Source organism: Ranitomeya variabilis, chromosome 1 (genome assembly GCF_051348905.1).
Source record: "Ranitomeya variabilis isolate aRanVar5 chromosome 1, aRanVar5.hap1, whole genome shotgun sequence".
In the NCBI taxonomy this organism is placed as follows: domain Eukaryota; kingdom Metazoa; phylum Chordata; class Amphibia; order Anura; family Dendrobatidae; genus Ranitomeya; species Ranitomeya variabilis.
In genome coordinates this window covers 739,892,284-739,919,182 of record NC_135232.1, presented here as the reverse complement: position 1 = coordinate 739,919,182, position 26,899 = coordinate 739,892,284, and the positions used below count along the sequence as shown (strand labels likewise).

The 26,899-nt window shown below is 46.6% G+C and overlaps 1 protein-coding gene across 3 annotated transcripts in view; it reads left to right on the top strand.

Moving 5' to 3' along the window:
* DYNC1H1 (dynein cytoplasmic 1 heavy chain 1) overlaps nt 1–13,710 on the top strand; it is an 89,026-nt gene extending 75,316 nt beyond the window's left edge. For all 3 annotated transcript variants that reach the window (XM_077269188.1, XM_077269191.1, XM_077269179.1), the window contains exons 67-77: nt 1,248–1,371; nt 1,457–1,570; nt 1,658–1,828; nt 2,460–2,677; nt 2,814–2,917; nt 4,051–4,262; nt 4,350–4,503; nt 4,676–4,818; nt 4,902–5,070; nt 13,064–13,191; nt 13,313–13,710. In XM_077269188.1, coding sequence (XP_077125303.1) covers nt 1,248–1,371; nt 1,457–1,570; nt 1,658–1,828; nt 2,460–2,677; nt 2,814–2,917; nt 4,051–4,262; nt 4,350–4,503; nt 4,676–4,818; nt 4,902–5,070; nt 13,064–13,191; nt 13,313–13,441 — 1,666 coding nt within the window. In that variant the 3' untranslated portion in view covers nt 13,442–13,710. The remainder of the gene's footprint in view (nt 1–1,247; nt 1,372–1,456; nt 1,571–1,657; nt 1,829–2,459; nt 2,678–2,813; nt 2,918–4,050; nt 4,263–4,349; nt 4,504–4,675; nt 4,819–4,901; nt 5,071–13,063; nt 13,192–13,312) is intronic.
* The last annotated feature ends 13,189 nt before the right edge of the window (nt 13,711–26,899 follow it).

Here is a 26,899-nt window from a genome sequence, read left to right as displayed (position 1 = left end):
CGGTGCTTACGGGTTTTTTTTTTCAGACTTTTTTCTCTTATTTCCTTCAAGGCAAGGTTGTTCTCAAGCCTTCCCTGTCCCTAGTTACCGAGGTGGTATTGTATTACTACTGTCATGAGGGCATAGTTCTTCCCTCATCTCTTTTGTCACCACTCCACAAAATGGAATGAGGTCCCCATATTCCGGACAAAGCGAGTGCTCTGAGTAGGTACGTCTTGAGGACGGCGTCCTTCTGAAGGTTGGACACTGTATCTTGGGTTTCCTAACGTTAAGAGGAAGGCCTCCTGACTTTTACAGGAAGGGTTTGGCCGTCTCCATCGGCCATTTAGCCTGGTGTATTCCTTCACCATCCAGGAGTCCTTCCGTGTTAGATGACAGCCTATCTCCCTGTCTATTGTGGGTTCTAGGCACCAGGCGTCAACAAGACACGCCTGCAAGCTTGCGGATTCGTCCAGTCCGCATGCATTCTTGAAGCATTATAATTCCCAGACTTCCACAGATGTGACTCTGGACAGGTGGACTCTGCAGGCCGCGGTGGCGCACTTGTAAGTAGCAGTTACACAGGGCCTGATCTGATGTTGTCCCCACCCAGGGACTGCTTTGGTACGTCCCACGGTCTGTGTCCCCCAATGAGGCGTAGGAGAAAGAGGGATTTTTGTGTACTCACCGTAAAATCCTTTTCTCCGAGCCAATCATTGGGGGACACAGCTCCCACCCTAGTATTGGCTTATGCTTGTTTTTATAATCCGATATGCTATACTATCATATATAATATGACATGCTGTAAGCTAATATGTTGTTACTGATCTCCTACTGCTTTTTGCACCGAACTGGTTAGCTGAGGGCCAGCAGGAGGGTGTATACTGCAGGGGAGGAGCTAACTTTCTTTGTATTACTTAGTGTCCTCCTAGTGGCAAGCAGCATAACACCCACGGTCACGGTCTGTGTCCCCCAATGATTGGCTCGGAGAAAAGGATTTTACGGTGAGTACACAAAAATCCCTCTTTTTTTTCACTACAATTACTTTCAATAAGATATTGATGGCCTAATTTACTGTCAGGACCCTTACTAACGGGGCTAAGCTGCAGTACCTGGCATGGCCATACTTATGTGGATGGCGCTGTGACTGTAAACCATTTAAAGGGGTTATTCAGTGATGCTCACTGCTGACTGTACAGACGCCCTGGCGGGTGTGTCCTGGCCCTGTCTGACCTATAGGCGATCTGACCATTACTCTGTCCCTCCAGGTGGGTGATGCTGAAGAACGTGCACTTGGCTCCCGGGTGGCTCATGCAGCTGGAGAAGAAACTTCATTCCCTGCAGCCGCACTCGTCCTTCCGCCTCTTCCTAACGATGGAGATTAATCCAAAGGTCAGAGCAAAGTCTTTGCTCTGAATCCCTCCACACCTTGGTTCTGTCTGGACCTGGAGTAACCGTACATTTTGTCCTGATCCAGGTGCCAGTGAACCTGCTCCGAGCAGGACGGATTTTCGTCTTTGAACCACCTCCTGGCGTGAAGGCCAATATGCTGCGGACATTCAGTAGCATCCCGGTGTCCAGGATCTGTAAGGTGGGCTGTCACGTGGGGGCTATGATCTAGTGACTGGTGCCTGCCTGTGCTGTACGGATCCTCATCCTCCTCTCCCCATCTCTGTAGTCTCCGAATGAGCGTGCTCGCCTGTATTTCCTGCTGGCTTGGTTCCACGCCATCATCCAGGAACGTCTGCGTTACGCTCCTCTGGGCTGGTCCAAAAAATACGAATTTGGGGAATCTGATCTGCGATCGGCGTGTGACACTGTGGACACTTGGCTGGATGACACTGCAAAGGTAAGTGAGAAAGTGAAAGACTCGGACCATGCAGTTGGTGCAATGCTTTCACCCCCTGGGCATGGTGGACACGTACAGGGTTGAAGAAACTTGATGAAGTCACCACACTCCTCTCCCCAAGTGAAAGAGGATTAATCAAGGTCTCTGAAAAGTTCTGCAACTTTCTATCCCCTGCTATTGCGGTCACTGAATGGAAGTGGTCCTAAGCTTGTGCAGCGGGTTTGTTACAATGTATCAGTTTATACTATTGTGCTGGAGCTTAGGATAGGAGTAGCATTTGTGCATCTGCATTTAGATCACACAAATTAAACCAAAGTGTTTCCATGCACTGACTGCGAATTAGAACCTTAAGACTTAATGGGAGAATTGATGCCTGAAGTCTGTCAGTAAGGGCTCCTTCTCATTTGCATGAAATACGTCTGAGTCTCGCAGGTTAAGACCCTGCTCTGGCGCCGGCACTCCAGAGCGGAGCATGTAGCTCCATGTATTGCTATGCGGCCGCACGCTCCGCTCCGGAGTGCCGGCGCCAGAGCAGGGTTTTAACCTGCGAGAATCGGACGTATTTCTCGCAAGTGAGAGGGAGCCCTAAGTTGCAGTATCGGAAACTGATTGCATGGGGTTTTTATCTCAGGGCCGACAGAACATTTCCCCGGATAAGATCCCATGGTCCGCGCTGAAGACCCTCATGGCGCAGTCCATCTACGGGGGCCGAATCGATAACGACTTTGATCAGAGACTGCTGAACACCTTCCTGGAGAGGCTCTTCACCACGTCAAGTTTCGATGGAGACTTCAAACTGGCCTGTAAGGTGGACGGACACAAGGATATCCAAATGCCGGACGGCATAAGGTACTGGCATGTGCTGGCCGCACGTCCTCCTCATGAATGTGCACTTCTGTAAAGATGTCTTTTAAATTTTTTTTATTTTTTTTTTTTATGGAGAGCCCAGACTTGCTACTCTTACCCTCTTGCCTTGTGTCTGTAGGAGAGACGAGTTTGTGCAGTGGGTTGAGATGCTGCCGGACGCTCAGACGCCATCTTGGCTGGGGCTGCCAAACAATGCGGAGCGCGTCCTGCTGACCACACAGGGTAAAGCGTGCGGTGCTCTCATCTCCAACTAATCTCTAACCTTCTGTCTGTCATCTACAGCATTAACCCTTGTCACGTCCTCCATGTTCTCACCTGTCGTCCTGACCCGGGGCGTGTGTGATTGACCAGGAGGTTTTCCCGTCTCCTCACAACCAGACATGTCCTGGCTGTTCTCATCCTGCAACAGTCTTGTATTTTCCTCGTGTTTCTCTGAACCATCTCTGCCATGTCCAACATCCTCCATTGCTTCATTTTACAAACTTTTTTATTTCTTTTAACCTCTTTTTTTCCCTCTTTGTAGTAATTGCACTCTACTAAGACTTGACATTTAGAGGCCAATGCCAACAATGCCCAGGGGGTCGGGGTCCTCCTCTGGTCTGTTCTTCTGGCTGGATGGCCACTGCAGCCGATTACCAGCCACGGTTGTGACATGTTGCACACTGCCGGCAGTTAGTGATTGGCTGCAGCGGTCACGTGATTGTACAGCCAGAACGATCAGAGGTTTGGTAAGGCAAGTGTACTTTATTGCATTTTACACCGCAGCCTTGTGTGTGAACAGTTCTGCACATTTTTTTATTTTATTGCAGAAGTGTCTTCATTGTTCTCGATCTCTGCTTGCAGTCAGTGACCTAAATGTCATTGCTCACAAATCCGTTCTGGGCATGGATCGCACACAAACGCACGGCTTTTTACAGCAGACCTCTGATAACTCTGCCAAGGCCAATGTTTGTACTTTGAAGATTTCCATTCACTGAAGGCAAGCAGAGGCTTTCAAATCACGATGTCCAAAGACTCGCAGAATTCTTCATTATTGATTGGTGTAAACATGATTTTGAGGTATAATTTATTAATCTGACTTCATGAAATGTTTTTGGTTGCTGCCGTCTAGCCAGTCACTGTCTGCGCACCTGTGGGGTATAACTTAAACTCTCCTAGTTTTAAGTTACATTGCCACATTCCTCCATAGTGATCTGTACCTGGCTCACTGGGGAGTCCACAGTCTGCACATCTCCCCTCTGGATAACTCCATAGTCTGGCTTTATTGTTGCGCTTTTTGTTGCGTTTCTTCCCTCTTTTTTGAGTTTGCTTTATGTCGCCCTTCGTTGTTTTGTTTTATCCCCCTCGTGGTTCAGGCATTGATATGATCAGTAAAATGCTGAAAATGCAAATGCTGGAGGATGAGGATGACTTGGCGTACGCCGAGACCGAGAAAAAGCAGAGGACTGATTCCACCTCCGACGGTCGCCCATCCTGGATGAGGACGCTGCACACCACCGCCTGCAACTGGCTGAGCGTCATCCCCCAAGCCCTGAACCATCTGAAACGTACCGTGGACAACATAAAGGTGAGGACACAGCTGATGACCCTAATGCACAGGCCTGGCAATGGCATATCCCCCCACCTAAACTTCAGACACAAACTTTCCTTCCAGGATCCCCTGTTCAGATTCTTCGAACGTGAAGTAAAGATGGGTGCAAAGTTGCTGCAGGACGTGCGCCAGGATCTCACTGATGTCGTCCAAGTGTGCGAAGGAAAGAAGAAGCAGACAAACTACCTGCGCACCTTGATCAATGACCTGGTGAAAGGTATGGCTTATGGGGGGGTGTAGATTATTGGGGTCCAGATATGAAAACCGAAGCTCCCATCAGGATTATCCCAGTGATTGTTGGTCTCCACCTGGTCATGATCACCACCCTGGTGCCAAAGAGCTGCCCATATTCGATTCTTCTCTGCAAAGTTGTCTTTCTCCTCCTCCAGGGATCTTGCCTCAGAGCTGGTCTCGATTCACAGTTCCTGCAGGGATGACTGTCATCCAGTGGGTGGCAGATTTTAGTGACCGCGTCAAGCAACTGCAGAATATCTCTCAAGCGGCGGCCGCCAGTGGAGCCAAGGAGTTAAAGGTTTGCAAGATCCATGCTGTGTAATAGGAGGCCACCATGTCTGGCAGAGGCAGACGCTGATGTCTTGTTGTTCTCCTTCGCAGAACATCCATGTGTGGCTCGGCGGCTTGTTCGTCCCTGAGGCATACATTACAGCCACCCGCCAGTACGTCGCCCAGGCTAACAGCTGGTCCCTGGAGGAGCTGTGTCTAGAAGTGAGCGTAACCACCACCCAGAATGCTGTCCTGGACGCCTACAGCTTTGGGATAACTGGTAATTTACGATGAATGTCTGCTCAATATCTACTGCAGAGTTGCATGTAATTTGTTGTTGCAAAGGGGAACTACATCTCCCAGGCTGCAGATGTCAGGACATGGCGTGAGCAGTAGTTACCCTAGAGCAGTGATGGCGAACCTATGACACGCGTGTCAGTGCTGACACGCGTAGTCATTTTCAGTGACACGCCGGCCGCGGCCCCATAGGAATTGCTTCTTTCCCAGGGTCTGAAGGAGAGGAAACTCTCCTTCAGGCCCTGGGAACCATATTAATGTGTAAAATAAAGAATTAAAATAAAAAATATTGCTATACTCACCTCTCCGACGCAGCCTTGACCTCACCGAGGGAACCGGCAGCGTTGTTTGCTTAAAAATCGCGCTTTATCGGTCGTCCATGACAGCACTACGGAGAGAGGGGATCCGCCCTTCAGGAACAGGAAACCTACAGATACATAAGGGCGGCACCTCTCCCACGCATCAGTTGGTTTCCTGTTCCTGGAGGACAGGATTCCCTGCAGATACGACTTCGTTTCTCCTATCAATACCCAGGCCGGCTGTCCGACCCAGGTAGCGAGGGGGTCTCCTACCTCGGGCAGTGCGGGTCCCTGGAAGCGCCACGGTGGGTCCGGGTAGGGCTCCACGACAGTGAGCGGTGCAGTGTGGAGCGACGTCCGGAGGAGGTCCATCCCCAGTGGTCAGCAGGTGAGTATGTCCCCCCCCCGGGGTCCGCTCTCCCCCCTGGGCCTCGGTCTTCCCCACTCTCCCCGTCGGTGCGGTGCAGCGCGGCGTCCTGTGTGCTCCTTTCGATTCGGGACCGGAGCTGGGGGTCGGACGCCGGCCTCTGCCGCGGTCACCGCTGGGCTGCGGCCGTGGAAGCGGCGGTGGCGTAGCGGGGGGGCGGCTGGGGGGTCCGGCGGCGCCGTTCCCAGGCTTCCGGGCACGTTTCTGAGCGTTCTGCCCGAAACCGGAAGTGACGCGCAGGGGGCGGGGCCAAAACCGGAAGTCAAACGCCGGCCGGTTTTTTTCTAAAAACGCCGCTGTCCTGCATGCGGCGGGGGCGGGGGGGGGGGCGTTTGGGTGCAGGGGGGGGTGGAGCAGTCACCTGCAAGTCGGGGGGGTGGATTTGGCCACACACCTGCACTGATTCCGGATCCGGGGGAGGGCTATTTATAGCCAAACAAAATGCTGCAGCACTGCTTGTGAGCCCATCTGCAGCTATGGATGAGCCGGAAGCTGCCGTCGGTCTGCTGGAGCAGGAGCAGGATGGATCCTCGGAGAAGTCCCATGCGAACCCCCAGCTGAAGACCCGCGGACGCAGTAACCAGACCAGTCGCAGATCTAAGCAGAAGGATCTGGACCGACCCCCCAGTAATCCGGTACCTACCGCTACTGCCTGGGTAAGAGATCTTCGTGAATGTACCCTGATGCAGTCTTTTCCTATGTTTATTTCCGTAGGGGAAAAAAAGCGCTGGTAAATCAAAAAACAAGGAGTGCGCGCTATGCGCTTGCCCTTTGCCAGACGCCTACCCTAAGAGACTTTGTCAGTCGTGTGTACGGCAGACGGTAGGAAATAAATTGATGGGAACACTGATAGCGGTAGCGCCAGATAAATTACATAGCCTTTTTCTCCGCTCCCATAGGTGGCGGAAGAGTCTCCTGATTTCACATCAAGCCTTAGGGAGATTATCAGGAAGGAGGTGAAAGATTCCCTGAAATCCCTGTCCCGGGGGGAGTCTTCCAAAAGAAGAAGGGAGCCTAGCGCCTCAGAGTCGGATTTGTCCGCTGGCCCTAGTAGGGAGAATGAGTCAGACGCCTCTGTCTCCTCAGCGTCCTCTTCGGAAGAGGAGTCTAACCGGTTCTGTTTCCCATTGGACCAAATGGACAAACTTATTAAGTCAGTTAGATCCACCATGGGGGTGGCTGATGAAAGGCCAGAACTCTCTACACAGGACCTAATGTTTGGCGGTCTAGACCCTAAAAAACGTAGGTCTTTTCCGCTCAATGACAAGGTCCAGAACCTCATCAAAAGGGAATGGAAAAAACCGGAGAAGAAAGGCTCTTTTCCACCTGCCTTTAAACGCAGATATCCCTTTGAGGACCCCATGGTGAATACATGGGATAAGGCGCCGAAATTGGACGCAGCGGTGTCTAAGGCGTCTAAAAAATCATCTATCCCCTTCGACGACATGGCTTCCCTAAAGGACCCTCTCGATAAGAAGGCTGACTCATTCCTTAAAGGGACATGGGAGATGTCGGCGGGTGCCCTGAGACCTGCTGTAGCTGCGACATGTGCAGCCAGATCGATGATGGTCTGGCTGGATCAGCTAGGGTCTAAGTTGGAAGGCGGTGTTTCCAGAGACTCTATGTTGAAATTCCTGCCAACAATTCAGAATGCCGCTGCCTTTCTCGCGGACGCATCTGCGGATTCGGCAAGAATGGCGGCTAGGGCGGCCGGACTATCAAACGCAGCACGCAGGGCCCTGTGGCTGAAATGTTGGCCAGGTGACCTTCAATCCAGATTCCGTCTGTGCTCTATCCCATGCGAAGGGGAATACCTGTTTGGTCCAGTCCTAGACGAACTGCTGGAGAAAGCTGGAGACGAGAAGAAAAAGTTTCCCAATCTACCAGCTACCTCTTACAGGCGTCCCTTCACAGGGAAAAGATTCTTTCGGAGGAGACCAGCCAGAGACCAGAGCAGATGGGATGAGAAAAAGAAGAAAGGTACTGGATTTATGTTTGGAGGTGGAGGACGTCAGGAGCCATCCCGTGAGGTCAAAAAACCACCCCAATGACTAGTCGCCCCGGTGGGAGGTAGACTATCTGCCTTCTACCCGGCCTGGTCCAAAATCTCCAGTAGTGATTGGATTTTGGGGTTAATAGCTACGGGTCTGCGGCTAGAGTTCTCCTCCATCCCTCAGAACTTCTTCAGAGTTACCCCACTCAGGTCCTCTCCAGCAGAACAGGCGGCCCTGGAAGCAGAAGTTCACGACCTGCTCAGTAAGAATGTCCTGTCAGAGGTTCCGGAAGGAGAACAGGGTAGAGGATTCTACTCTCCTCTATTTCTAATAAGTAAACCTGATGGCTCCTTCAGAACAATTATTAACCTTAGGGCTCTTAATAATTTCCTGACCGTCCAATCATTTAAGATGGAAACTATTAACACCGCAATAAAGCTGCTGTTTAAAAACTGCTTTATGGTAGTATTGGATTTGAAGGACGCCTATTACCATATCCCCATTTATGCAGGTCACCAACGATACCTGAGGGTGGCGGTAAGGTTGGATGGGGTAATCAGACACTTCCAGTATAGGGCCCTCCCCTTTGGTATATCGGTCGCCCCTCGAGTGTTTACCAAAGTTATGGCGGAGGTTATGGCTCACTTGCATGAGTCCAACATTCTAATAATCCCCTACCTGGACGATCTCCTTATCGTAGGTAAAACGGCGGATCACTGTCTGGAACAGTTACATAAAGTGATGTCTGCTCTGGAGCGTCTGGGGTGGATGCTAAATGTCAAAAAATCACGCTTACAGCCCATGACGGTGCAGCGATTTTTAGGCCTGACCCTGGATTCCCAGGTTCAGGAATGCCGTTTGCCTCAAGAAAAAATTGATCGCTTGCACCTTCAGGTGCTGAATGCCTCTAAAAACCCCACCATGTCCCTTAGAAGAGCCATGTCTCTGTTGGGCTCTCTCTCGTCCTGTATTCCAGCGGTCCGATGGGCCCAGTATCATACGAGGATACTTCAGGGCGAGGTGCTGTTACAACAAAAAAGGTTGGGGGGATGTCTGGAGAGCCTGATGACCCTATCCCAAGACGCTATTATATCCCTCGGATGGTGGCTAGTCCAAGAGAACCTGTCCACAGGGGTCCCCTGGGAATATAATGTAACTCGTATAGTCACCTCGGACGCTAGCCCTTCTGGATGGGGGGCTCACATGGGGGATACATTGATCCAGGGGCTTTGGGATCGGGATCAGATAGAAATGTCTTCCAACCTAAAGGAGTTAACGGCTGTGGAACAGGCAGTTAAATCACTCCTTGTCTATCTACAGGGCCACCACGTGCGGGTATTCTCGGACAATCGGGTCGCCGTGGCATACATAAATCACCAAGGCGGGACTCGTTCCAAATCCCTAATGTGCGTAGCAGATCGTCTATTCCATCTAGCAGAGCAACATCTTCTCTCATTGACGGCTCTTCACATAAGAGGGGCAGAAAACACTACAGCGGATTTCTTAAGCCGCAACACATTGAGGCAGGGGGAGTGGTCCCTGAACGACTCCATCTTCAACCTCATCGTGGAAAGATGGGGTCAACCAGAAATAGACCTGTTTGCCACAAAAGAAAACAGGAAAGTGGCACAATTCTGCTCTCTCAACCCCAGAGAAAACCCTCTGTCAGTAGACGCCCTCCTCATAGACTGGAACTTCAGGCTAGCCTACGCCTTTCCTCCCCTGTCTCTACTTCCTCTGGTGGTGAGGAAAATCAGGAAGGACAAAGCCACAGTGATAATAATTGCCCCCTTCTGGCCCAGAAGGACGTGGTTTCCATGCCTGAGGGCTATGTCGATATCCGACCCATGGGTCTTGCCAGACATCCCGGATCTCCTGTCCCAGGGCCCAGTCTACCATCCTCGGGCGGTTGGCCTTCATCTGACGGCGTGGATTTTGAGCGGGCGCTGTTAAAGGATAGGGGGTTCTCTCCGGGCCTCATTAACACTCTGCTGAAGAGCAGAAAAATAATCACCACAAAGATTTATGTTAGGATCTGGAAGAGGTTCCTTCAAAACTCGGGGGTAATAGCTGGTCAGTCAATACCAATAGACCAGATTTTAGAATTCTTACAGAAAGGGTTAGATATGGGGTTATCCCCAAATACACTTAAAGTGCAGGTATCAGCCTTAGGGGCCCTCTTTGGCTGCAACATTGCTGAGAATCACTGGGTCAGCAGATTCATCAGAGCGACAAAACGGTCCAGGCCAATGGTGAAGAATAGGGTCATGCCATGGGACCTGAACCTAGTCCTCTCAGCCATGACAGAGGCCCCATTTGAGCCAATTGCATCAGCCTCTATTAAAAATGTATCCCTTAAAGTAGCCTTCCTGGTGGCCCTAACATCGGCGCGTAGGATAGGCGACATCCAAGCATTATCCAGGGTTCCCCCTTACATGCAGCTTAGGGATGATAGAGTGATACTATCCCCTGATCCAGCATATCTTCCTAAAGTAGTGTCCAGGTTCCACAGAACACAGGAAATAGTTCTTCCATCCTTCCTCCCCAATCCTACTAACGATAAGGAAAGGAAGCTACACACTTTAGATGTAAAAAGATGTATCCTGGAATATCTGGCAGTAACTGATCCCTGGAAGATAGATAACGCCCTATTCGTGTCCTATCAGGGTAGTAGGAAGGGTCACAGGGCATCAAAATCTACTTTAGCTAGATGGATCAGGGAGGCTATCTCGCTGGCATACATCTCAAAGGGCAAGCCGGCGCCTGAAGGTCTAAAAGCGCATTCCACTAGAGCTATGGCGGCTTCGTGGGCAGAAAGATTGGAGGTGTCGATCGACCAAATTTGTAAGGCTGCTACTTGGTCTTCTCCACACACATTCTATAACCATTATAGATTGAACTTGGGTGCCTCTTCTGACCTTTCGTTTGGTGTAAGGGTGCTGCAAGCTGTAGTCCCTCCCTAGTTAGTTACTCTCTGTAATTCTCTCCGTAGTGCTGTCATGGACGACCGATAAAGTCTTAGTTACTCACCGGTTAACGGTGTTTTTCGGAGTCCATGACAGCACCTGTACATACCCTCCCGTCTTCTTAAGTTCTGGGTGTACACCTCTTCCTTTATTTATATAATTCACGGGTAGTGAATAGTTAGTTATTTGTATCATTGTTTATTATGTATGCTATTAACCTTGGTGGTCCTCTTGTGCTCTGTAAACCAACTGATGCGTGGGAGAGGTGCCGCCCTTATGTATCTGTAGGTTTCCTGTTCCTGAAGGGCGGATCCCCTCTCTCCGTAGTGCTGTCATGGACTCCGAAAAACACCGTTAACCGGTGAGTAACTAAGACTTTTCCTTCCTTACGTGAAGTCCCGGCTTGTGATTGGTCGCGTGCCGCCCATGTGGCCGCGACGCGACCAATCACAGCAAGCCGTGACGTAATTTTAGGTCCTTCAGGATTTTAAAATCACGTTCTGGCTTGTGATTGGTCGCGTCGCGGTCACATGGGCGACGCGACCAATCACAAGCCGGGACGTCACGGGAGGCAGGACAAGCGCGCATTTTAAGCAAACAACGCTGCCGGTTCCCTCGGTGAGGTCCAGGCTGCGTCGGAGAGGTGAGTATAGCAATATTTTTTATTTTAATTCTTTATTTTACACATTAATGTTGTTTTGATACCGATACCCGATACCACAAAAGTATCGGATTTCGGTATCGGAATTCCGATACTTGCGGTATCGGAATGCTCAACACTAATGGCATCCGATCCGATTTTTTATCGGATCGGATGCCATGCAGGAGGTCTGTGGGTCCAAACAACAGAGCTCCGGTGCAGAGCGTCTAGGCCTGGGACTTCCGGTAGGCCAGGCGCAGCTCCCGGAAGTCCCAGGCCTCTGCGTCGGATCTGTGTTGTTTGGGCGGCATTGCGCTGCTCCCTGCTCCGCCGGCCAGAATTCCCAGGCTGCACTTCTGAGGCCTGAGGAGATAGCTGTCTGGAGGCCCTGTGATTGCTGTCTGGAGGCCCTGTGATTGCTGTCTGGAGGCCCTGTGATTGCTGTCTGGAGGCCCTGTGATTGCTGTCTGGAGGCCCTGTGATTGCTGTCTGGAGGCCCTGTGATTGCTGTCTGGAGGCCCTGTGATTGCTGTCTGGAGGCCCTGTGATTGCTGTCTGGAGGCCCTGTGATTGCTGTCTGGAGGCCCTGTGATTGCTGTCTGGAGGCCCTGTGATTGCTGTCTGGAGGCCCTGTGATTGCTGTCTGGAGGCCCTGTGATTGCTGTCTGGAGGCCCTGTGATTGCTGTCTGGAGGCCCTGTGATTGCTGTCTGGAGGCCCTGTGATTGCTGTCTGGAGGCCCTGTGATTGCTGTCTGGAGGCCCTGTGATTGCTGTCTGGAGGCCCTGTGATTGCTGTCTGGAGGCCCTGTGATTGCTGTCTGGAGGCCCTGTGATTGCTGTCTGGAGGCCCTGTGATTGCTGTCTGGAGGCCCTGTGATTGCTGTCTGGAGGCCCTGTGATTGCTGTCTGGAGGCCCTGTGATTGCTGTCTGGAGGCCCTGTGATTGCTGTCTGGAGGCCCTGTGATTGCTGTCTGGAGGCCCTGTGATTGCTGTCTGGAGGCCCTGTGATTGCTGTCTGGAGGCCCTGTGATTGCTGTCTGGAGGCCCTGTGATTGCTACAGCAACCATCATCCAGTGAACTGTGGGGTGTCATTGGCCATTACTGAGATAAGTGAGAGGGAGGCATCAGTGATGGCGAACCTGTGGCAGTCCAGCTGTTGCAAAACTACAATTCCCATCATGGCTGGCCATTCAAAGCAAAGGCTTTGGCTGTGAAGACATGATGGGAATTGTAGTTTTGCAACAGCTGGAGTGCCACAGGTTCGCCATCACTGGAAGAATTCCCCCTCCCCCTCACTTATCTTAGTTCACGGCACCCCACACAAGTTAAATAATAGCAAGACCAACAAAAGAAACCAACTGACAGATGAACAAAGAAGTCACTAAGCAGGTAAGTTAATTCTAATTATACATATTTGTTATTTAAACTATACATGTCGCAAAATTATGGTTTTTTATCAAGGTGACACACCACCCAAGTTATGCTCGGTTTTTTGGCGAATTTTGACACACCAAGCTCAAAAGGTTGCCCATCACTGCCCTAGAGTCTATAACATGCAACGCTAAAGCTGGTGCAAAACTATAACTCCCAGCATGTTCAGGAGCCATATAACACAGCTGTATTATAACAGATGATGGATTTTCTTAGGTCTAAAGCTTCAAGGAGCGACCTGTACAAATAACAAGCTGTCCCTGTCTAATGCCATCTCCACTGTGCTGCCCCTGACACAGCTGCGATGGACTAAGCAGACCAATGCCGAGAAGAAGGCCAATGTGGTGAGTGGTCTGCGGAGGATCCAGCCACCAGTAAAATCTCCTACGTCTCATTAGCGACTTTATGGTAAAGGTTCAGTCTTGTAAAACATTTTCACAATTTTTTTTTATTTTGCATTCCTAGGTCACGCTGCCAGTCTACCTGAACTTCACCCGCGCTGACTTGATCTTCACTGTTGACTTTGAAATTGCCACCAAAGAAGATCCTCACAGCTTCTATGAGCGGGGGGTGGCGATCCTGAGCACCGAGTAACGACTCACTGTGGTTTTGTGTTCGTTTTGTTATGAGGGTACAGGAAGGATATGAAGGAGCTAGGTCATGTGATAAAACGGGGGCACGATGGGTGCCAAGGAGTGGATTAATAAAGATTGAGACTAGGAATGTTATTACTGGGAGAGGAAGGTGGTTTGTGGCGTCTGCCGGAGGTTTATGGTCAGGAAGAGATTTGCACGTGAAACATTTTAGATGTGTCTAATGTGTTAATTCCAACTTTTAATCTAATAAATATATGCATTACATTAGACACGGCGTCTTCTCTAAATCGAGCGCTGCAGCCCATGGATGAGTGGGCGATGCACAGTCCTGATCTGTTCATGAGGACTGGAGTCAGCACCATAAAGTACTTTGATATTTTTGACTCCTGCAGTTTTTAGGCTTCAGCCCCAAATACTGAAGTAACACAAGATAAATAGCAATAATATAACAAGAGCCGAACACATGGAAAACCAGACGTGTACAATGCAGCAATCAGACTTTATTACGGCGGGATATTGTGCTGCCATGGACATCAGGAAACAATTTCAAGTAAATATTTGGATTCCTGGTTGTCCTATGGTGGCAAAGCCATGAGAAAGGATGAGCGATGCAAGGGATCAGTCATGGAGCAGCTGATGCCAAAGGCTGTGGCCCCCGCATCCATCCTGTAAGGCCTGAGATGAAGCCCATGTTGTGGCTTTAGACATCTGTTCTGCCCAAGAAGCTGCATTGGACTCGGAAGAATGAGGTTTAATGAAGCAGAGAAGCGAAGCCCTGAATGTGAGAAGACAGAAAAATGGTTGACCTGATCCAGTTACCTGACGGAGACTTGCATGGTTCATGGCTTGATGTCCTTTGTTTTTGCACTCGTATTCAAGAAAACGAGCTTCCAAATTTTTGAAGATTAATTGCAGCTAATTAAAAAAGCATTGTCACAGATTCCTTCTCCGTGGTGTAACTAATTTGTCACGTGCCCGATCTCAGAACGTGACTTGGGTTGTGCCTACAAGGGTTAATCTATCTCCCCACTCTCAGTCCAGCATTCAACTTCTGTCCTATGCTGTAATGGGAGCATAAATCACACACTGACCCAGGCCACACACCCGCTCAAACCCGCTGCCACCACTCATCGAACATCGATGACTCCTGGAAATATTAATACTAATAATGTCTACCACTCATAAGGCTCACACACATTAGGCTATGGATTCTTTTAGAACATTAAGGGTTCAACTTGTTAAAGTTTTATACTTTAATACAAAAAGGTTCAGTGCTTACAGTAAGAAAAGGTATAAAAATATAATGAAGACATACAACTTATGCAAAACAGTATAAAAATAAACAGGAGACAACTTACAGAAATCGTCTAACTGGTAGTTTGCTTTCTGCTCCCTGAGGGGGGTGAATGGAGTTGGTGGAACACATCAGCGTCTCAGGCTGCCCTCACATGTGAACAAGTTGTTAGGTATACAGGTCTAATTTATAGCTTTGGTCTGGAGATCAGGTTTCTAGACTAGCCCCTCAAGTTAATATCATAATTGCTTGTTTTTTGATTGGACCACGGCCGCGCCCCCCCAATGAATATATTATTTTCTCTTGAGATCCTTTTGTGTAAAAAGTTCTCACAGAGATACTATAAGGCCAAAATTAACATCTCTCTTCCAAGAGCTAGGAGGTGTCAAATGTTACCTTTCTTCTTGGTTTCCAGCAGGACCCCCTAGTGAGATTGAAGACAGAAGTCTACTTGTCTCAGGAAAATACATATTAACACCTGGGTGTGACCTGCAGCTTTTCAAAACAGATGTTACATTATTGCCAGTGACACAATAAATCTATACATAGTCCACTGCGCGCACACACGTGTGTGTGTGTGTGTGTGTGTGTGTGTGTGTGTGTGTGTATGTGTATGTGTATGTGTATATATATATATATATATATATATATATATATATATATATATATATATATACATACATACATACATATTTCACCACAAGCATAGTGTCTTGATCTGACAGGAAGGACGGTTGGATAATTTCTTGGTTGATGCCTGCAGATGAGATTTTAGGAAGGTGCCCTCCCATGGTTCTTAAAATGACAATCATGAGCGATACAAGTATGGCTTCTCTATGAGCCCCGCACCCCCTCATTATTGATCGCTTGTTAGCGTCCGCCATTACACATGCTTTCGCGCCTTCACTATTGTCTCCATTACTTGGATCTAAGGGCTGTGAGCACCACAGCGATCAACAAACGGAGCAGCACGTCAGTTTATATGCTGGGATTTGTTCATATACTTCTTGGAGGCTGAAGATGTGTTTGTTATAAGAATTTGCTGGCTGAATACATTAGTCTCCAGGCTGGGGTCCCTGTATCTTCACTTTATCTCCCTTCGATTTCTTCTTGGGGCTTGATCCATAAATAATACACCAATCTGCAGACTGTGTTAATATATTTGTTATTGATATAAGAATTGTGGAACGAACTGTGCTGCTTTAAACTACCCGCATTGCTCTACATAACATTTGCATCTCATTAAAGTGTGGTTGTGGCGGGAAATAGAGGAAAAAGAGAGTATACCTAATTAGCTTGCTGGGCCTCATAAAGGTTAATCATGAAAGGCTCAGGGGCGGCTGAAGAGTTGACCCTACTGATAGTTCACGGTCTCTCAGGAACAATTCCTCAAAAAATGGTAAAGCTGCTGGGCAACGAGGAAATCGTGCCTCTGACAGTGAAGAGGGCGGAGATCAAGTAGATTTAACTCTGAGGCAAACATCTGAACAATTAATGCAAGCTGTATCTTTAACCAGGACATCTCTAACTGGAAAGATAGATGAGGTGCATTCTGAGGTGGGACTTCTTGGACAGGATATGCAAATTATAAGAAGGCGCATTACGAAAGTTGAATCGAGAGTATTCCGACTGGAGGATAACCTTGTACCTATAGAGACTAAATTAACAAAGGTGGCTGGCTCAAATGCCTAGAGGCAGAAGGCGGACGACTTGGAGAATAGAATGTGCCGCAATAATATCCAAATTATTGGCTTACCAGAACATTCAGAAGGGCAACGACCTGAACAATTTTTGGAAGGATGGCTTAAAGATAATTTGGGAGATGAATTTTCTTCAACATTTTCTGTGGAAAGAGCTCAGAGTTCCTACAAGATCTCTCCTTCCAGGTACTCCGCCATGGCCTTTTTTGGCGCGCATCCTAAATTAGAGATAGAGACCACATCATGCTCTGTATGGCAAGGCAAAAAAGTCCCATTAAATTCAATAATGCCACAATATTAATCTTTCCAGATTTCTCTATGGAGCTTCAGAAACAACGGGCTCAATTCATAGGGATCAAGAAACTTTTCAGAGAAAGAAACATTATATACTCTACCCAGCTAAGCTCAGAGTTGTTTATGAGGATTCCTCCGTATTCTTTACGGCCCCGGCGTGGTTACGGTTTCATACAGGGACACACGGAAAGAAATCCTGATCTGTTGAGAGAATATACCTGTCACTCGTCCACCGGATGTACCTTGTCCCGTATAGACTATATATTTGGTTCCAGTAATTTGCCAATGTGGGTGGGGGAGGTGAGACACGGGAGTATAGGTATTTCAGACCATAGTCCAATAATACTTAAGCTCAGGTTTGGCCCAGTAAAATATAGCTCATTTTGGAAGCTGAATCCATTCTGGTTGAAGTTAATAGGCCCCAGTGACAGAATTATAGACCAATTAGCTTGTTTTATTTCATCTCACCCTGAACCCCAGAACATTAACCTGTTTTGGGACACCCTTAAAGCGTATTTAAGAGGTTGTTTAGCTTCTACAGTGTCTTATATTAAGCGGGTAACATCTAAAGAAGATGAATGATATTGAAAAACAATTGAGGGATTCTGAAGCATCGTATATTGCTAATCAAACAAATGAAAATAGAGTGGTTGACTTCCCAGAGGTTATACACCCAACATATGGATACTAAATCAAAGCGTAAATTATTTTTTACCCGTCAGTCATACTTTGAATTGGGAAACCAATCCAGTAAATTACTAGCATTTATAGTACGTCAACATAATACTTCTAATACCATTCTTCAAATTCGAAAACCAGACAACTCAATAGCAACCTTAAAGGACGACATACTCCAATATTTTCATGATTATTATAAAACATTACATAGTTCCAAAGCTGACCTTAATACTCTGGAATGCTTGGATTATTTATCAGATATTAGTTTTCCTACATTAAGTCCCACTCAACGAGTTTTTTTAGATGCTTATTTCACTATAGAAGAGATAGATAGCGCTATGGTGGATATGGCCTCTGGGAAGGCACCAGGACCAGATGGATTTCCCATAAACATATATAGAAAATATTGGGACATTTTGGCACCACTTCTAAAGGTGTTTCAGGGGATTTGGAGGGGGGGATCTTTACCAGATTCCTCTATGAAGCGAATATAATACTTAAAAAAGAGGGGAAAGATCCTCGAGAGTGTGGGTCATATCGCCCTATATCATTGGTAAATGTGGATGTCACGGATCCCTACTCTGTGGTGTCACTTATTCGTCACGTGCCTGCTCTCACACGTGACTTGGGGTTGCGCCTGCAAGGGTTAATCTATCTCCCCACTCAGTCCAGCATTCAACCTCTGTCCTATGCTGTAACACACACCCGCTCATACGCGCTGCCACCACTCATCGAATACACGGGCGATGAGTCCCGGACTAATAATAATACTAATAAAAATATGTCTATCACTCATAAGGCTCACACACCTTTAGGCTATGGATTCTTTAGAACATTCAAGGTTCAACTTGTTAAAGTTTTATACTTTAATAACAAAAGGTTCAATGCTTACAATAAGAAAAAGGTATAAAAATATGATAATGAAAAGACATACAACTTATGCAAAACAGTATCAAAATAAACAGGAGAAACTTACAGAAATTATCTAACTGGTAGTTGCTTTCTGCTCCCTGGGGTAGGACGAATGTAGATTGGATCACACCTGCTTCTCAGGCTGCCCCCAACATGTGAACACAATTCTCTGCAGCCTAAATTTATAACTTTGGTCTGAGGTCAGGTTTCTAGACTGGCCCCTCAGGCTAATATCATAATTGTGGGCTGTTTGATTGGCCACGGACGCTCTACTAATGAATATATTATTTTCTCTTTTGAGACACTTGTGAAAAGGTTCTCAGGCCGCATTTAGCATCTCCCCTCCAAGACCTAAGAGGTGCCAAATGTTACTTTTCTTCTTAGCTCTAGCTAGACCTCCTGGTGAGATAGGGAGACACAATGTCTACTAATCCCAAGGAAGTACCTGTTAATACCTAGGTGTGACTTGCCTCCAGGACAGATGTTACATTATCACTAGACACACATATAACCCTAGACATACACTCACCGGCCACTTTATTAGGTACACCTGTCCAACTTCTTGTTAACACTTAATTTCTAATCAGCCAATCACATGGCGGCAACTCAGTGCATTTAGGCATGTAGACATGGTGAAGACAATCTCCTGCAGTTCAAACCGAGCATCAGTATGGGGAAGAAAGGTGATTTGAGTGCCTTTGAACGTGGCATGGTTGTTGGTGCCAGAAGGGCTGGTCTGAGTATTTCAGAAACTGCTGATCTACTGGGATTTTCACGCACAACCATCTCTAGGGTTTACAGAGAATGGTCCGAAAAAGAAAAAAAATCCAGTGAGCGGCAGTTCTGTGGGCGGAAATGCCTTGTTGATGCCAGAGGTCAGAGGAGAATGGGCAGACTGGTTCGAGCTGATAGAAAGGCAACAGTGACTCAAATCGCCACCCGTTACAACCAAGGTAGGCCTAAGAGCATCTCTGAAAGCACAGTGCGTCGAACTTTAAGGCAGATGGGCTACAGCAGCAGAAGACCACACCGGGTACCACTCCTTTCAGCTAAGAACAGGAAACTGAGGCTACAATTTGTACAAGCTCATCGAAATTGGACAGTAGAAGATTGGAAAAACGTTGCTTGGTCTGATGAGTCTCGATTTCTGCTGCGACATTCGGATGGTAGGGTCAGAATTTGGCGTAAGCAACATGAAAGCATGGATCCATCCTGCCTTGTATGGAGCATCTTTGGGATGTGCAGCCGACAAATCTGCGGCAACTGTGTGATGCCATCATGTCAATATGGACCAAAATCTCTGAGGAATGCTTCCAGCACCTTGTTGAATCTATGCCACGAAGAATTGAGGCAGTTCTGAAGGCAAAAGGGGGTCCAACCCGTTACTAGCATGGTGTACCTAATAAAGTGGCCGGTGAGTGTATGTCACTACACACACACACACATATTTATATATATATATATATATATATATATATATATATATATATATATATATATATATATATACACACACACATACATACATACACGTATTTCACCACAGTGGATTATAAAATTTTCACTAAAATCTTGGCCACTAGGCTGAACTTGGTGATACTGGAAAACATACATCCGGCCCAAACTGGTTTTATGCCTGGAAAGAGTACGTCCATCAATATTAAGAGAGTTCAGTTGGTAGCTCAGTATAGTTCCCTGGTGCCGGACAATAAATGGGCCCTGGCTTCACTTGATGCGGCTAAGGCCTTTGATTCCCTTGAGTGGTCCTTTTTTCTGCCTCTTTACAAAAATATGCATTTGGTCCCAAACTTCAGGAGTGGATTGGGGTAATATATATGAAACCTAAAGCTCGAATTAATTATAATGTTGCATCGGAACCGTTCTCCTTGACGAGGAACTAGTCAGGGATGTCCCCTCTCTCTGGCCTTGTTTGCTCTCGTGATTGAGGCACTGGCGATACGTTAATAGATGGTGTGGATCTTAAAGGGTATAAATATAGCAGACAGTTTAGATACTATTGGTTTATATGCTGATGATATGGTGATATTTATGGATAAAACAGAAGAAACATTACCACATGTAATTGTCACCATAGACAAATTTAGTAAATATTCCGGGTTATACAGGTCCTTCTCAAAAAATTAGCATATAGTGTTAAATTTCATTATTTACCATAATGTAACGATTACAATTAAACTTTCATATTATAGATTCATTATCCACCAACTGAAATTTGTCAGGTCTTTTATTGTTTTAATACTGATGATTTTGGCATACAACTCCTGATAACCCAAAAAACCTGTCTCAATAAATTAGCATATTTCACCCGTCCAATCAAATAAAAGTGTTTTTTAATAACAAACAAAAAAACCATCAAATAATAATGTTCAGTTATGCACTCAATACTTGGTCGGGAATCCTTTGGCAGAAATGACTGCTTCAATGCGGCGTGGCATGGAGGCAATCAGCCTGTGACACTGCTGAGATGTTATGGAGGCCCAGGATGCTTCAATAGCGGCCTTAAGCTCATCCAGAGTGTTGGGTCTTGCGTCTCTCAACTTTCTCTTCACAATATCCCACAGATTCTCTATGGGGTTCAGGTCAGGAGAGTTGGCAGGCCAATTGAGCACAGTAATACCATGGTCAGTAAACCATTTACCAGTGGTTTTGGCACTGTGAGCAGGTGCCAGGTCGTGCTGAAAAATGAAATCTTCATCTCCATAAAGCATTTCAGCCGATGGAAGCATGAAGTGCTCCAAAATCTCCCTGATAGCTAGCTGCATTGACCCTGCCCTTGATGAAACACAGTGGACCAACACCAGCAGCTGACATGGCACCCCACACCATCACTGACTGTGGGTACTTGACACTGGACTTCAGGCATTTTGGCATTTCCTTCTCCCCAGTCTTCCTCCAGACTCTGGCACCTTGATTTCCGAATGACATGCAAAATTTGCTTTCATCAGAAAAAAGTACTTGGGACCACTTAGCAACAGTCCAGTGCTGCTTCTCTGTAGCCCAGGTCAGGCGCTTCTGCCGCTGTTTATGGTTCAAAAGTGGCTTTACCTGGGGAATGCGGCACCTGTAGCCCATTTCCTGCACACGCCTGTGCACGGTGGCTTTGGATGTTTCCACACCAGACTCAGTCCACTGCTTCCTCATGTTCCGGTCACCTCTTCTCGTTGTACAGCGTTTTCTGCCACATTGTTTCCTTCCAACAGACTTACCATTGAGGTGCCTTGATACAGCACTCTGGGAACAGCCTATTTGTTGAGAAATTTCTTTCTGGGTCTTACCCTCTTGCTTGAGGGTGTCAATGATGGCCTTCTTGACATCTGTCAGGTCGCTAGTCTTACCCATGATGGGGGTTTTGAGTAATGAACCAGGCAGGGAGTTTTTAAAAGCCTCAGGTATCTTTTGCATGTGTTTAGAGTTAATTAGTTGATTCAGAAGATTAGGGTAATAGGTCGTTTAGAGAACCTTTTCTTGATATGCTAATTTATTGAGACAGGTTTTTTGGGTTATCAGGAGTTGTATGCCAAAATCATCAGTATTAAAACAATAAAAGACCTGACAAATTTCAGTTGGTGGATAATGAATCTATAATATATGAAAGTTTAATTGTAATCATTACATTATGGTAAATAATGAAATTTAACACTATATGCTAATTTTTTGAGAAGGACCTGTATATAAACTGGGATAAATCTGCTTTAATGCCTCTCTCCCACGGTCCAACAGATCATCTTGTGACGCTATCCCCTCTGTCTGTTGTAGCTAATTTTAAATATCTAGGGATACATATACTAAAACATAGTGAACTAGATTTACAATTTAATGTTTTTCCGTTGCTAGAACTTGCCAAATCTAAATTTACTATTTGGAGTAAATTACCGCTTTCTGTCTCTGGGCGTATAAATTTGATTAAAATGATTTTGCTCCCGAAGCGGTGTTATTCCCTTCAGCATAGTGCAGTATTGGTTCCTAAATGTTTCTTTTCAAATTTAAACTCATTAATCTCGTCTTTTATATGGGGGAAGTCTAGACCAAAACTTAGGTTATCTATCTTACATAGGTCTAAACAGATGGGAGGAGCGGCATTACTGGATTTCTTTTTATATTACTTGGCCAGACAAATCAAGGCTTTGAGTAAGTGGATGCCCAATAATTACCTCCCTAACTCGGAAAGTCATCTGGCCTATGCTGCAAGGTTCAATTATCTGTTGGGTTTTTTGGAAGTAGATAAACTTAGTACTCCTAGATTATTACCTCTACTCCGTTTGGCACGTGCAGTCTGGAGACAAATTAAAAAGTGACTCACTTTGATAGTATTATAGCTGAAATGCCATTATGGAATAATAATTATTTTCCAGTGCTAGTGAACCACCCCTCCACTCAATTTTGGATCTCACATAATGTTTCCTCGATCGGTGATTTATATGACCACAATGTCCTAATGTCCTTTGAACAAATAGAGACCAAATATGAGTTACCTAGGTCCCAATTTTTCTGTTACTTGCAGCTCACATCAGCAATTCAATCATACCTACGCAATATTAATATGTCTCATATAATATCAACCTTCCCTTTCTCTGTAGGCATTTACTCTGCTCCACTGCCAGTTAGGGAAAAATGGAAACTTCTCATTCCCGATATCTAAGATGAGGATTGGGAAGAGATTCTAGAATCTCCGACTACGGTGTCTCCATCGGCCAATAATAAAATGACCCAATTATATATTATATACCAATCATATTTGACTCCGCTACGGCTTTTTAGAATGGGACGATCTCAGTCTTCAGAGTGCCTTAGATGTCATGCAATAGATGCAGATTTTATACATATGGTGTGGGGATGTCCAGTTATATTATCCTATTGGAACAAAGTAACTTCGTTGCTGGCCTCCCTTATACACACTCCAGTTCCTTTAAATCCATTAGTGTGTTTGGTGTTCTGGAGGAAGAAATATGGGAACATCATGTTAAAATATTCCTGCGGGAGGCACTTTTCTTAGCTAGAAAGATATTGGCTTTACGCTGGATGAGTAGTTTAAGTCCATCCTGTAGAGCTTGGATTGAGCTGGTTAACTCAATCATAGCTTATGAACGGACTTTGTATCATTATTAAACAACAAAGTATGGCTTCTCTGGAAGACAAGGCTTGTAAATTGCCATTGTAATGGCCACCAAGAAAGCAAACGTGAAATTAATCAAGAGGCTCAAAGTGTGGTGACCCAATTGCACTCCTGACTCCATTGCCGTGAAAAATCTTAATTAGTCGTCATGAAAACTTTCCAATCGCAAAAGCGATTGCAGAGAAATCTTTCAAAGTATTAAGCTTAAACCAGTTTTTTTGGTGTCTCTCCTGAAGGAATTATACAACTAAACTCACGGAGTAGGAAGGAACCGAATGATCAGAAAGCCAGGAGGTAAAAATGTTGTGAATAGGATTTATAAATCTTACTAGTTTCTTGGCCTGTTCAAAGCTACAAGGCTATTTGGTCCTTCAGCAGAAAAACTACCATCCTATCATCAACCAAGCTGTCAAATGAAGCCTGGCGAGAGGAGACACCATGTCGAACTGGCAGGTTCAGATTAGGCCTCTTTCACATATCAGTGTTTCCGGTACATGTGGTGATAGTTTTCTCATGTCCTGGAGACACCTGCACGCATAGCCCCATTTAAGCAAATGGGTCTGTACACGTCAAGTGTTTTTCCACGGGCTGTGTGGACGTTTCTAAAATACACAGCACGAGCCACAAAAATGTCCCGCACATGGATGACGTCCATGTGATGCATACTGGTGCCTGGGAAGCAGCAGTACAGTAAGCATTGTTCCTCCGCGCCACGTGCAGAAAAGCTCTATCATTCTCTGCCGGCAATTGGTGTGATCAGGGGAAAATGTTGAGTCATATTCAACTGATAACAGCGAGAGCAGGTGTTTGGAGTATTCATTGGCTGCAACCTACGCTATAAAAAAAAAAAAAAGGCATGCTTACCTGTATTTTTGATAACAGCCAACAAAACTGAAAGCTGTGGGCTGCAACCCTCAGCTTCTGCAAGGCACCTGGTTATCAAGAATAGAGGGGGTCCACACGCTAATTATTTAAAGAAATAGTTTAAAAAACAATGTGGGGTCCCTCCATTTTTGACAACCATCCAAGCTAAAGCAGATAGCTGGGGGCTGGTATTTTCAGGCTGGTAAGAGTCCATGGATATTTACCAAATAGCAGCTTGCAGCCACCCAGAAAAGGCATCTATTAGATGCGCCAATTCTGGTGCTTTGCTCAACTCTTCCCACTTGCCCTGTGGCAAGTGGAGTAATATTTGTGGGGTTGATGGCACCTTTATATTGTCCGGTGACATCAAGCCCACGGATTAGTAATGGAGAAGCGTCTATAAGAAATCTATCCATTACTAATCCTATAGTTATATGGTAAATAAAGACACAGCCAGAATAAAACAGCATTTTTGGTTACTCACCATAAAATCTATTTCTCGGAGCCTTCATTGGGGACACAGGAAGCCATGGGTGTATGCTGCTACCACTAGGAGGCTGATACTATGCACAAAATAGTTATCTCCCCCTCTGCAGTGTACACCCCACCGATGGGCACTAGGTTAATCAGTTAGTAAGAAAGCAGTAGGAGAAGCAACAAGTAAAAGAAACTAACACAACTCAAACCGTAACAATAGAACACTGTAAGTAGAGCTGATAAACATGGGAGTGCGGTGTCCCCCATTGAAGGCTCCGAGAAACAGATTTTACGGTGAGTAACCAAAAATCCCGGTGTCTCCTTCACCTCATTGGGGACACAGGACCATGGGTATATGCTGCTGACACTAAGGAAATAAATAAAAATTAACTCCTCCTCCTCTGCAGTATACACCAAATACTGGCTCCAGCTCGAACCAGTTCATGCTTAGTAGAAGGTACATGGGTCTGCTATTCAGACCACAATTTATTTTATTTAAATTTTTATTCTATTTTTCACCTTTTAATATTTTTTTTCCTTTTTATGGATCACAGGGGCGACGGATCCCTTCAGGGATCTCACACAACAGGCGGGAACGTGCCCCTCCTGCATAGTTGAAAGGCATGCCTGAGCTCTATTTTAGGGGCGACGGGCCCTTCTGGGCACCACTCTCCCAACACCAATAATAGATAGGAACATGGACTGTTGCCTCCACGTACCCCCTTCTGTAGCCAGGCTCTTTATGGCTGGACCAACAGCCCTGACCTATCGGTAGGGAGTTATCCTCTAGGATGTACAGAGGCTTCCGTGCGGTCCCTCTCAAAAGGATATCAAAAGGATGGTGGATGGAGGGTTCCTGCACCGTCGACGTTGCAGGTCCTGACCTGTAGGCAGAGCAGTCGAGCTCTGCATTTCTTCAAAGGGCCTCCAGACAGGATGGGTAAGTGCCTGGATCGGACTCAGCAAGGGGGGTGTCACGGATCCCACTCCATGGTGTCACTAATTTGTCACGTATTCGCTCTCAGCACGTGACTTGGGGGTTGTGCCTGCAAGGGTAAATCTATCTCCCCTCTCTCAGTCTAGCAGTCAACCTCTATCCTATGCTGTAATGGGAGCATAAATCACACACCGAACAAGGCCACACACCCGCTCATACACGCTGCCACCACTCACCAAATACACGGGCGATGAGTCCCGGAAATTACTAATACTGTCTACCACTCATACGGATGATAGTTTAAGGCTATGGATTCTTTTAGAACATTCAAGGTTCAACTTGTTAAAGTTTTATGCTTTAATCCAAAAAGGCTCAGTGCTTACAGTAAGAAAAAGGTATAAAAATATGATAAAAAGACATACAGGTGTTAGGGTTGGCGGAACGCACCGAATATATTAGATGAGATAGGTGCGTTCGCAACCCGGGATCCACCGTGCAGGAAAGAACCTGCTGCTAAGCAAGGCGGTGAAGTAAATTAGAATAAACGAACTCTGTTACTTCACAGAGCCCGTAGTAAAGAGAATGCTGTGCCCTGTTTAGCTCACAGGAGACACAGCTACAGGGTTGAGCCGACAGTGGTCATGCAGTCAAACCAAACACGCAGCTCCTCTCCGGTGGAGCCGGAAGTCTAATGGCTATTAGCCAGCCCTGAATGCACACATAAGAAACTCCTCGCCGGAGGTGCCAGCATTCCAGGGGCTTATTTCAGCCGGGTCCCTGACCACACGCACGACCACACTGGCGCTGAGCTCGTATATATTTGATACTAGCGCATGGCCGTGCGGTCATGAGAACCTTTTATAGCTGCAGCAACTTCAGGACCTTCCTAGAAGGACCAATGGAAGACTTACACAGAACTTGATCAGGTACAGGACCTTCCTGGAGGACCAATGGAAGTTGCTGCAGTACCTGAGCATGTGACCCTTGATCTCCATTGAGATATCTTACCCTGGGCATGCTCAGTGTGTGCAAAGCAGGACTTAATCCCAGAAAAGCCTGCTCGCCGCAGACCAGTGCAGGGTACAATAGCAGAGCCTCGAGAGGCAGCAGTAACCCTTTGCACAGTACCAGATTCAGGGAGACTCTGGGACCGATGTCTCCGCTGA